This window comes from Cheilinus undulatus, linkage group 2 (genome assembly GCF_018320785.1).
Source record: "Cheilinus undulatus linkage group 2, ASM1832078v1, whole genome shotgun sequence".
In the NCBI taxonomy this organism is placed as follows: Eukaryota; Metazoa; Chordata; class Actinopteri; order Labriformes; family Labridae; genus Cheilinus; species Cheilinus undulatus.
This window is the reverse complement of record NC_054866.1, coordinates 11,195,784-11,208,631: the sequence shown is the minus strand read 5'-3', so window position 1 is coordinate 11,208,631 and position 12,848 is coordinate 11,195,784. Positions and strand designations below refer to the sequence as shown.

The 12,848-nt window shown below is 40.6% G+C and overlaps 1 protein-coding gene across 1 annotated transcript; it reads right to left on the bottom strand.

Moving 5' to 3' along the window:
- Window positions 1–8,687: 8,687 nt before the first annotated feature.
- LOC121526007 (lysophosphatidic acid receptor 6-like) lies at window positions 8,688–9,785 on the bottom strand. Its single transcript, XM_041812262.1, has one exon. The coding sequence runs from the start codon at window positions 9,780–9,782 to the stop codon at window positions 8,940–8,942; it is 843 nt and encodes a 280-aa protein (XP_041668196.1). The 5' UTR covers window positions 9,783–9,785; the 3' UTR covers window positions 8,688–8,939.
- Between the last annotated feature and the right edge of the window lie 3,063 nt (window positions 9,786–12,848).

Below are 12,848 nucleotides of genomic sequence, written 5' to 3'. Positions count from 1 at the left end.
GGAACCGAGATAAGTTATTGCTCCAAAGGGAAGAGTATTGGATACATACACTTCAAACTAAACACCCTAAAGGTCTTAATGAGGAGCTTTTACTTGGTTGTTTTCTGTAAGACTGTTTAGTACTTGTTTCTGTGTCTTGTGCACCACATCTGTGCTGCTTGTTGGGTCTAGGTGAGGAAGCAGGCCTTTTTAGACATTTTCTATGTGTCCTGTCTGCAATTAGGCAAGTTAGCTCTGGAAAGGGACTCCTGTTTGTTGCTGTTTATGTCTATTTATCTAAACTTAGTAGAATTGTCTTTCAGTTAATTGTTTATTATTTACATTTTTCCCTTATTTGAAGTGTCGTCATCCCCATCAATTGCTTTGTTTTTGATTTTTTCATTTTTTCTCTGTTTATTATCCTGATTTGGTTAACTTTTTCTACTCTAGATCCCTAACTATATGCCTAAGAGTATTTTCTATATAAAATTCCTGGGGAATTTATTACAGGTAATTTTGAGACACTTTTTGAGCAACACTGTTTTTTGTAAAGTGTTATAGTATTTACAGTGTTTTAAATACAGATTGTCTGACACATGACTCTCCAGTTTAGGATAGATACCCGGATACCTGATATCTTATTTATTATCATATCAGGCTTCTGGCCACTAGGTGGAGTGTGTACTTATTCAAGACTTAAATAACATTGTTCTTCTCTTGGATAACTAGCTCCTTCCTGGAGCTTTTTAAAGCTATTTGATGTTTCTATTGAACTTGATGGATTTAGTTGAAGATAGAAATTACTACTAGTCATTGCTTAAACTAAGAGTCTTATTTTGAAGGATGTACCTGTACTGTTAGTGCTACTTCCTGTATATAAGGTGCCCTTCCACTCTTTGTTTACAATGCTGAAGAAGACCTACGTGTCGAAACGTGTCCGTTGTGGCCTGTTATGCCTTAATAAATGGTAAAAGGACATTTTGAGTGCTGACTTTTCCTGCTTCTAGTTTACCTTTGTGGTCGTGCATCTATTTTTCTGCTGAAAGTCAGGAGGGTGCTCCTTTTTTTGCTTTTTCGAAGACGCTTCCTTAATCTAGTCACAAGCAAAGACATGGAGTTCAGTTCAAGCCTTGAGCATCCTGGCAAAGAATTACAATGCATCACCCTATCTGTCTAAAGGGTTAGTGATTGGATGAATGTTCTGCCTGTCACATTCATAACGAGCCAATCAGAGCAAGAAGACAAAATGAGGTAGTAGACATACACAGCTACAAAGCTAGCTGGTGTTATCCAGGCTATCTCTACCTTAATGTTTGAACAGTGAACTTAACCGTTACTAAAATTCACGCCTGAAATCCATCAGGAGACATGAAAAAAATTCTCTGCTGAGAGCTTTCAGTGTGGCTCGTTTTATTACAGAAATGTGGTCAAGGTCTGATTAAACTGCCACTATTCTACAGGTACGTCCAAGCTAATCGCTACCATTGTTGTAGCCATTGTGTATACTGGCTTACAGTGCAACTCAACCCTGCCTGTACCAAACGCAATCTCACCAAAAAACATTTTTTTTCTCTCATTTAAAGCTTTAAGTGTGGCTCTTTGCTGCTGTTTTAATGATAAAATGTGGTTCATTTCTGAAAAAACTGCCCTAGTGTTGTAGTACTGGATAACAGTCTTGGTCTTGAGACCGGTCTCAAGACCACATTTTGAATGTCTTAGTCTTGTCTCGGTCTTGACTCGGCCTCGACCCCCAAAAGTCTTGGCCTTGTCTTGGTCTCGGTGCACTCTGGTCTTGGGCAAGTCTTGTTCTTGGATAGTGTGGTCTTGAGTACAACTCTACTATACTAAACTACATCCAAGCCAACAGCTACACTGGAGGCAGCCATTGCTAATGGTTCACTGAACATCTTAACCCCGCCTGTAGCTACTGCCTCGTTCTCCTCAAATGATGCTGACTGGCCAGACAGTGCAGATTGGAGCTTTGCAAGACAGATTTGCCTGTTGACAGACATGAAATCTGGCGAATCCTGCTTTGCATGGTTAGGCACCTTCAATGGAAATTAGCAGCCAAATAACAACCGGGTTATTGCTAAGTGTGGGGCAAGTTTGCACAGCCCACCAGCCACATTGATTTGCAGAACATTAAAAGTATCTGGAATGCATGTCTGGTTGTCACTTGAACCAGGCGCAGTAGGAACCAACATATTTGCCTGCTACAGAAGTGCTTTTGCAGATATCTTGGGCAACTAGCAGGATGTGGTTGTCTCTTTCTAAGGCCCCGTCCATACAGAGATGAATTCAGGCGTATACGCAAAAGTTTTTTTGTCGTATCGGCATTTCATCAACACAGAAATGGTGTTTTGGGTGACTGTAAACAATACTTTCTTAAAACGGGTCCCAGAAAGCATAAATCCATAAACGACTACCATTTCGTCTCCCGTGTGGATGGCTACCCACATCTTTCTTGAAGCGATTGTGTCACACACATTGTAGCTCCCTTAAGGCGCCTGCACAGGTCCAGCCAAAACAATAATAGTGGACTACACGGTTGTGTTCGTGCTGCAGAAGCTACTGAGCTTGTTATGGCTTTTACAGAAAAATCTGATGCTCCTTTACCACCACCGCAAAACGAACACACCATATGTTCTGAAATCCAACTTCGAGAACAACCAGAAGGGCAACTAGAAGAAAGTTTGTGTCAGTTTTCTGTGATGTTCTTCTCCTCTTTTAGTGCATTTCTGTGGCAGCAACACAGCGCCACATACAGGCTTGGCATATGCACTACAGTGTTTTCAGTGGTTTCATGCTCACAGGGATATTTCCTGAAACAATCCCGTCTTTATGAAAAACTTTTTCAAAATGAAATGGCAATATATTGTTTTCGTCTCCATGTGGACAGGTCCTAAAAGCAGAAGCTGTGCATGGTGTGTGAATGTCACTAGCACTAGGCAGAGTACATACATAGAAGAAGAGGGATAATGGTTTGAGGCTGTTTTTCAGGGTTTGGGCTAGGCTACTTATCTCCAGTGAAGGCCAATCTTAATGCTTCAGCGTTCCAAGATATTTTGGACAATACTATGCTTCCAACTTTTTGGCAACAGTTTGGGGATGGTCCAACATGACTGTAACCCAGTGCACAAAGCAAAGTTTATAAAGACGTGGTGTGATGTGAAGAACTTGACTTAGCAAAGAAGACTTTGAGGAAAAAGTAAATGTCATATAGATGTGAATAAGAAATCCGCCCAATAACATCACTACCCAAATGCATTACATAAAAATGGCAGCCTACAGGTGAATCTATTCCTTAAAATTTCCCCAGAATGTAGAAACTAAGTGTGTTTTTGTATACAACATCCATACAGAAGGTATTAATGTTAATTTGATCAAGGTGACATGCCTTAATATGCAGGTTTCTTTTAAAAAGCTGAATGCTGCATTTTTATGAACACTAAGTGTTAATACTTCTCAATCACACCTGGAAATTTCAAAGGAAGCTGTTGGGTAAATGGTTTACATTAACAACTTAATGATGTATTAGATCAGCATCAGTGTGACTTGTGTTTTATTTATTTGTTTTTTAAACTCTGCTTTCTTATGAACAATGATATCTTTAACATCTCAAGGCTTTGTGCATCAAAAAATGTTTGTACTAAGAAAAGTGGAAAAAACATGAGTCATATTTTCTGAACTTTGATTCAATTTGAAAGGGAAATCAAATGTTGATAACCTTTACCAAATGTTTGCAGGAACTGAGAACACTCAAGACCCTTATTGAGCTCAGGATGTGGCTTTGAGCAAGGGCGTCAGTTTGTTTTGTGTGGGGGGAACAATAACTATTAGCAAAAGTGACTTTTGAGAAGTGCTGGGGACGATGACTATAATTGGTTTTACTTTAGGTAAGTCTACTACAAAATGCATCCGCGGCGTAGTCTTATTTCATGTTTTAAGTGAAATATCACTTTTTTTTTTTTTACATCAGTACTGAAACAGCAACAAAACATGCTCACAGAGCAGGATCGTAAAAATTCCGTCATGCCATTTTACAATCCGTCATTATAATTTTCTCTTTAATATCTGTAATGTAATATAACTCAATGTGGCTTCATTTGTAGTGTTTAATTAATGAAGCACCATTTCTAAACTTTTATTAAAAAAAACAATCTTTGAGGTTCTGCATTTTAATGGGACTGAGAGAAAGATGAACACAGCAGCACAGCGTTTACTGCTCGTCATTTTTACGCAGTGACGGTGGAGCAACAATCCCTGTCTTTAAGCAAGCAACTATGAACTGACCCATTTAAGATATCACGCACAGTTTTGAGGATATTTTTAATGTCAAGATGTTGTAGTTTGATGACCATAACTGGTAACAAGTTAAAAGGCTGCACTGTGGAGCCATGCGCATTTGTAGAATGTGGAAAATAGTTTCGTACTACGAGCCTGTGTCTCTGTCACTCCTTTAAAATCCAGCTGGATACATCCTGACACAAAGCTTCATACAGCACCCATTCATGCATCATAGCGCAGAAACAAGCTGGAGAGACGGAGAACAACTTTTTAATTCTGTCTCTGTTATGACCTGTGAGTAGGCTACAAAAATATGCCTTTATCTGTTATATTTTCATGGTTGATATCCACATAATACACGGGAAAACTACAGTGTTTAAAGAGAGGTTTCAGAGAGAGAAAGAGAGATATCCACATGATAAATGAGCAAACTTTGGTGTTTAAAGTGAGGTTTCGGTGGTGAGAAAGCGAGGTGGAAGCAGCAGGAACTGTTTTGAATTATCAGTCACCTTGGACACAATATGAAATACGAAATTTCACATAAAATTGAACCTGTTCCGAAAAAAAAAAACCGGAACAAATATAACATCAATTTCAGCACCAGTGCACAGACATGATTAGAACAACATGAAACGGACTCATTGTGCAAAGGCCTTAACACTCTGCATGCTGACCTGTGTACTGAGACACCTGCAGCAGCCTCTCAGTGCACTGTCAGCATGGAGACCAACGTGCTTTTACAAATACGGTGTCAAGGTCAGTGATAGAGCCCACTGGCTACAAGATTTTTAATAGATTAAATAACCTCCTTGATAGTCCATGTGTGCTAAATGGAAAAGGTTCATCTGTCTGTGTGTGTGCGCTGAAATGGAGGCTCATCCTCATCATTCCAGTCCGTCAAAATGACAGCCTTAAAAATTCTCCATCATCCCTCCAAAAATCCGGCGAGTCCAGTCCAGTGGTGGCATGCTTTACACCACTGCATCCGACGCTTTGCATTACACTTGGTGATGTATGGCTTGGATGCAGCTGCTCAGCTACAGAAACCCATTCCATGAAGCTCTCTACGCACTCTTCTTGAGTTAATCTGAAGGCCACATGAAATTTGGAGGTCTGTAGTGATTGACTCTTCAGAAAGATGGTGACCTCTGCGCACTATGTGCCTCAGCATCCACTGACCATTCTCTTTCATTTTACGTGGCCTTCCACTTCGTGGCTGAGTTGCTGTCTTTCCCAATTGCTTCCACTTTGTTATAATACCACTGACAGTTGACTGTGGATTATTTAGGAGTGAGAAAATTTCACGACTGGACTTGTTGCACAGGTTGCATCCTATCACAGTACCATGCTGGAATTCTTTGAGCTCCTGAGAACGACCCATTCTTTCACAAATGTTTGTAGAAACAGTCTGCATGCCGAGGTGCTTGATTTTATACACCTGTGGCCATGGAAGTGATTGTAACACCTGATTTCAATTAGTTGGATGGGTGAGTGAATACTTTTGGCACTATAGTGTATATCTGCTTCCAGCACAAACCTGGAAGGGCTTTTTTTAAGTGCATGCTTCCCTCATAGTGAGAAATTTATGAATGAAAACAAAACATGGGTTTTCTGTTGAGTAAATAGGCCTTTTAAGGACCTGTTCTATTGAACAGTCCTCGGTATAAAAAACAGCAGAGATGATCAGGCAGCGCTGGTCTTTGCTCAGCATGTTGTGATATTGTTTTGGTTGAGAGCCCCCTGGTGGCTGAATTTCAAACACGATACATTTAGTGGGGATTGATCCTGCTAGTACTGAATCAAAGACTGTAGCCTCTGTTAACGGGCACCTGCTTTATCAGCTGTGCAAAACCAGAGGCCACTGATACTACTTTTGGCTTTCATTTGGAGTTTTTTGTAAAATCTCACTGGGTTTCATGTGTTTTTCACTGAGGAGAGGCTTCCGTCCAGCCACACTGCCATGAAGCCCAGATCAGTGTAGGCAGTGGCGGCTGGTGAAAAATTTCATTGGTGGGGCTGTCCTAAATCTGTTCAACTACAGGGCACATTGTCTGTTTTTTAAAGTCAAAAGTCAAAAGACAACCATTCTTCTTTGCATTTTAACATACAGCAATCATTTTGTGTTCGTGTCCTCTGTAGTCTGATTGGCTGTTGTTCAGATGTACTGTCCCAAAGAGAAGAGAGAAGAAGAGAGCAGAGGAGAGTGACTATCTTGTGATCAAACTACTTGACTTAATTAACTCGAAGAAAAAACACAACTGACTTTTATTCATAAGTAGCCTTTTCATCTTTTAAGTGCAGTTATATTGTCAAAATAATGAGTATGCTTCTATTTTTTATACTGTGTTAAATTTTAACATTTGAACATATTCTCATTTTACTCAAAGGCAGATGTATTATTCTTTCATTTTACAGTGAATATCCTGTGTATACTCCATAGCAAAACTAAGTTTAAGACACCAACTAGTCCCCACAGGTGGATCTGATGGGCACCACAATATTCCCCTTATATTCAACATTGCATTCAGTAATAACAATTTATCTTTTTTGTACATTTGTTTAGACCCTCATTAACTTATATTGCAGCAGCTATTCTTCCTGGGGTTTACTCATACTGGAAATGATTCCAATTTGACAATACAAAACATATTGATTATCATCAATATCTGATAGCCTTATCATCGATATCTAGTACTTAAAATACTAAAACTGGTTTAACTGTGATGATCTTCTTTTGACCAGCTTCAACCTAAATGACAGGACTCAATAAAGTTTTAAGACGCCGTCATAACTAACGTTATCAAACAGCCATTTTACTGTAAACAGACTAATATTCATTTACCTGATTCAGACGACCACCCTAACCCTGTCTATCCCGTTTCTTGAGAGGCATCTTGGAGTCTCTTCACTTTCTCAGGAGCGCTTCATATTCACTGTCCCGTTTCTGACAGGCTGATATGATCGCACTGACTCAGTAAACAGGAAAGCATTAGCATTAGCAACATTAGCCCGCTAGCCTCGCGGGTGAATCCGCTACTGAAGCCCCGCACATAGCACTGTCCTTTTCCGCCTGTTCAGTCACAACCAGGTTGATCCAGACCTAGCTCTGCTTCCTATGGTTTCTCTGTCAGGTCTCCATTCACCGCGGTCTCGAAGAGTTTCTGAGGCAGCCGCTCCAGGAAAGTTTATAGTTCATTACCATCCAGTTCCCGTTCAATTACGCGAGAAGAGACCATTTTTGACTTTAGCCAACGACTGAATGATGGGCTACTTGAAAGTTGCCCTGGACTGCCCCAAACGGATTCATTATAAGCGTGCTGATTGGTTAATCTGTGTGTCACTCACATATATAGTCAATGAGTCATCGGTGAAACTGCGTCTTAAACCCGCCTCCTCGGGGCTACTTGAAATTTTCCCCCAGAGCAGGAAAAGCATACAGAAAAGAGAAGAAAACACTAAATAGATGCAGATTTCTCCACGTAGGTGACTTGTTTTACATTAAAATCACATATTGCTGGGTCTATATCATAACGTACTCACATATGGATCTTTTTTAATTTAAAGGATTATATTTTCTAATTCATACTTACTGTTTTATGTGTGTCCGGCTCAGGAGGGGCTGTGCCCCAGCGCCCTCTATTGGCCAGCTGCCACTGAGTGTAGGACTGCAGTAATGACTGTCCTTCTGGATCTATGTCCCACCTCTACACAGGATCTCTGGTGCTTAGTCAGAGTGACCATCATGTTCTCTTACTACGGCCATTCTCCCCCGATTGCTCAGTTTGGCTGGGTGACCAACTCTTGGTAGAGTCCTGGTTGTGCTTTTTCCATTTGAGAATCATGGAGGCCACTTTGTCCTTTAAACTTATAGCCTGATTTTTGCTCTTATATGCATTGTCAGTTGTTACGACTCCTCGAGAGACCTGTACAAATCATGTCCGATTAATTTAATTTATGACATGTTGACTGCAATCGAGGTGTAGAAACATCTCAGAAAGATACAGAGAAATGGAGCTAGATTTCAAGAGGTTTTGCAAGGGGTCTGAACACTTATGTCAATGTGATATCTATTTTTTTTATTTTTATAAATTTACAAAAATTCTAAAATTCTGTTTTACATTTTGTCATGATTGGTTACTGAGTGTAGATTAATGAGAATAAAAATGTTTGTTTTTTTTTCAACTGTAGCATCAGACTGCAACATAAAAATCAATGTAAAATCAACTCTACTGCTGTTGTTGCTGTGTACTCTGTTTTTTTTTTTTACATTTTACATCCCAACTTTTTTGGAATTGGCATTGTACCTATCTATATATCTTAAATTTATTTGTGCTATATATATATTCAAAGGCAATTTTTTTTCAAACGGGTTTTTGGAACAATTTTAATCAGTTACTGACAGGATGTACAACAGTATTTTGTAACAAAAAGACAAGCAATATACAATTAAAAACAGTAAATCACACAGCATATGTAGAATGTACTTGAGAACATTTATGCAGATTTTAATAGGAACATATTTGCCTGGCCTCATGTTAAATCTTTACATTTAAGGACATTTATGAGAGGATAGGTTTGTGATCTAAATGAGCATCACACATAACTGCAAAAATTCATTGTTACATTACAGACATGATGCCAACACATAAATCTAATATGTCCTTTGACTTCTGTTATCCAGGAAGATCTGCATTGTCTTTTTTCTTCCAGAAAGCATCAAAGGAAAAGTAATACAGCAGAGGATCCAGGCAGCAGTTCACACTAGTGAGACATACTAAAGGTATTATCTCTTCACTTGTTGTTTTTACAAGTAAACCAACACACAGAGGTAAGAAACATACGATGAACATCACCAGGCTCATAACAAAGATCAGCATGACGTTCACCTTGTTGTTGATCCTTGTAGAGTCATTCAGGTGTCTGTTTAGAGTCCAGGACACCAGAGCAGTGCACACAATGTTGACTGCCAGCATGCTGAGCACGAGAGCCAGCTGTAGATAAATCATTATTGATTTAGAATTTCTTTCACCTTTGAAACAGGAAGATTCATTTGTATTGTTTAAATAGATGAAGTATTTAACACTCTCTGGAACATTCGTCACAATCACAAACAGCCAAATGAGCGCTGCAGCTTTCCAGGCGTTAGACGAGGTCCGAAGGTGCCGTGATCTCAGAGGATAAACCACAGCCAGCAGACGGTCCACGCTGATGATGGTGATGAATAAAGCGCTGGAGCGAATGTTGTTCCGAAACAGCATCGAAACGGAGTGGCAGGCCAAAGTGCTCAGTGGCCAGGTTCCCATGGCGTAAAAGTAGACCCTCAAGGGTAAAGATATAGCAAGCAGCAGGTCTGAGATTGCCAGGTTGACCATGTAGACAGCACTGGGGGATTTGAGACTGTGGTGTCTCAGCAGAATCCACAGTGACACAGCATTGAGAGGCAGACCCACAGCCAAAATACAGCCAAAGAACGCAGCATAAGCCGGCTCTGGTCCCTCTTCCAGTGTGGCGTTCATGTCTCGACACAATGAGAATGGCAGCGTTTCTGTGCGCTGAAATAAATGTGGCAATAAAATACACGGCGCTTAATTTCCTCTTCCTGAACTTTACAAGTCTGAGGTTAGAGAAGGACAGATAGAGGTGATAGATTATAAGACAGGAAACTCACACCGCCTTAGTTCCCTTGGCCTAGAAATACTTGTCACTGTGACGTTCATGAGCTTTCCACCAGTTCAAGCATTGCAAAACTTTGAAATTGTTACAACACAAATTACATTTTTGTTTTGTGGCAATAGCTGAAATTTGAATTGATTGTTGATCATTGAATTATGCTTCTTCTCTTGAATATACAGTGCAGATGAGCTTCAACCATAGACTACTGTATTTAAAACATGGACATTTCCTTAATGCTGTTATCTTTGGGTTTGAATTCAATAATGGCACATAGCATGTTGAAGACACTTCCTCAACCTAGTCACAATCAAAGACATGGAGTTCAGTCAGGCCTTGAGCATCCTGGCAGAGAATTACAGTGCATCACCCTATCAGTCTAAAGTGTTAGTGATTGGATGAATGTTCTGCCTGTCACACTCATAACGAGCCAATCAGAGCAACAAGACAAAATGAGGTAGTAGACACACACAGCTACAATGCTAGCTGGCGTTATCCAGGCTATCTCTACCTTAGTGTTTGAACAGTGAACTTATCTGTTACTAAAATTCACGCCTGAAATCTATCAGGAGACATGAAAAAAATTCTCTGCTGAGAGCTTTGAGTGTGGCTCGTTTTATTACAGAAATGTGGTCAAGGTCTGATTAAACTGCCACTATTCTACAGCTACGTCCAAGCTAATCGCTACCATTGTTGTAGCCATTGTGTATACTGGCTTACAGTGTAACTCAACCCTGCCTGTACCAAACGCAATCTCACCAAAAAGACATTTTTTTCTCTCATTTAAAGCTTTAAGTGTGGCTCTTTGCTGCTGTTTTAATAATAAAATGTGGTTCATTTCTGAAAAAACTGCCCTAGTGTTGTAGTACTCGATAACAGTCTTGGTCTTGAGACCGGTCTCAAGACCACATTTTGATTGTCTTGGTCTTGTCACAGACTCAAGAGCATTTTTACTTGAGCTTGTCTCCGTCTTGGACTGGCCAGACTTGGGATTTTCCATGGGGACGTGCTGATTTACTATTTTTTGACTTCATTAATGTGATAATAAGGAGAAGCACTTACTAAAACAACAAAAAGCTACACCTGCAAAAACTTGGACATCAGAGCATCTGATTTCTAGTCAGAAATCTCTCTGAACACTGATAAATCTAGATACACATCTCCTTTTCAGATATTTAAAATAATTACAGACTTGTCAGTTACATGCAAGGATTTATTTTCTTGCAAGAAGTAAGTTGAACAAATTTGTTCAGATTTGAGATTTTTTGCATGTTTTGCCTTGATAGAGTTGCAGACACCTTGTTTTTATCTGTCAAATTCATCAAAAAGAAAACTAAAATTAAAGAGAGAATGCTCTTCAACTGTTCAACCTTGTCATGGTCTAAAGAAATATTTATTTTTATGGTGTTAGTCAGACCCGGCTGCAGAAACAAATTAGAGGGGGGGGCATTACATTTTTTGGGGGGGGGGCACACCTTTTCAACCTAAATTTTATTTGCGTCAGGCTAAATAGTGGCAGTGCTGAGTAGTACAGTGCTGAGAAATCATTTTTATCTCACTAAAAAGGGGCAGTTCATCCCATAATCTAAAAAAACATTTATTCAATTTTTATTTATTCGATTTATAAAACTCAAAAGTCAAGCATTTATGTCAAGAAGTACAGCAACAAGGGCTGCAGCGTGCAGAGAGCAGCACCATACAGCTTCACTTCTATTAGAAACATAAGCACTGATGTCAAACTGCACACTGGGGTAAACATTCATGCTAGGAGGGTTAGCTACAGCAGCTAGGGAGCACAAGGAGCAGCGACAAGCAGCGTAGCTCATCTGCATGGAAGAAACGTGAGTGACGACGTCAACAACAACAACACCACCGAGGTTCATGGTAACATTACAGCCGCGAGGAACAGCAACAGGCCAGCACAGACTTTTTCCCAGAGAAAAGGCGTGGAGGAAAGCTCTGCATGAATGGTCTTTGGGGCTTTTCTGTGTCAAGGTCACTAGACTGCAATGGCATGTTACTGTTCCTCACGGCTGTAATGTTACCGTGAACCTTGGTGGTGTTTTTGTTGTTGACGTCGTCACTCACGTTTCTTCCATGCAGATGAGTTACGCTGCTTGGTGCTGCTCCGTATACTCCCTAGCTGCTGTAGCTAACCCTCCTGCCACGAATGTTTACTCCAGTGCGGCTGTCGACTTTGGTGCTTATGTTTTCAATAGAAGTGAAGCTGTATGGCGCTGCTTCCTGCTCGCTCCTGTCCGCATCGTCACTTGTCCTTGGTACTTTTGTATTTTTTGGAAAGAATTCCAGATATCCATGTTCAGTTCACTGCGCACTAGCGATGGTGAACGCCATGAACATATGACTCGCTATGACTCAGCGACCCGCCCCCTCTATTTGTTAGAATGTTGCCTTCATTCCTGGGTCGGATTGGTTGAATTGTAGGTTCGACAAATCGAGATAGGAATGATAGAAGATGGCTACTCCGACGAAAAAACAAAACCCAAATATGGACTGCTCCAAGTCCCAGGGCGGGCATGGCTGGGGGCACGGCTGGGGGCACGGCCCCCAATGCCTGCCCATGCTGCCGGGTCTGGTCTTAGTCTTGTCTTGGTCTTAGTCTTGTGTCGGTCTTGACTCGGTCTCGACCCCCAAGAGTCTTGGCCTTGTCTTGGTCTCTGTGCACTCTGGTCTAGGGCAAGTCTTGTTCTTGGATAGTGTGGTCTTGACACTACTATACTAAACTACATCCAAGCCAACAGCTACACTGGAGGCAGCCATTGCTGTTGGTTCACTGAACATCTTAACCCCACCTTGGCTACTGCCTCGTTTTCCTCAAATGATACTGGCCAGACAGTCTGGCAAATCCATCTGCTTTGCAAGGTAAGGCACCTTCAATGGAAATTAGCAGC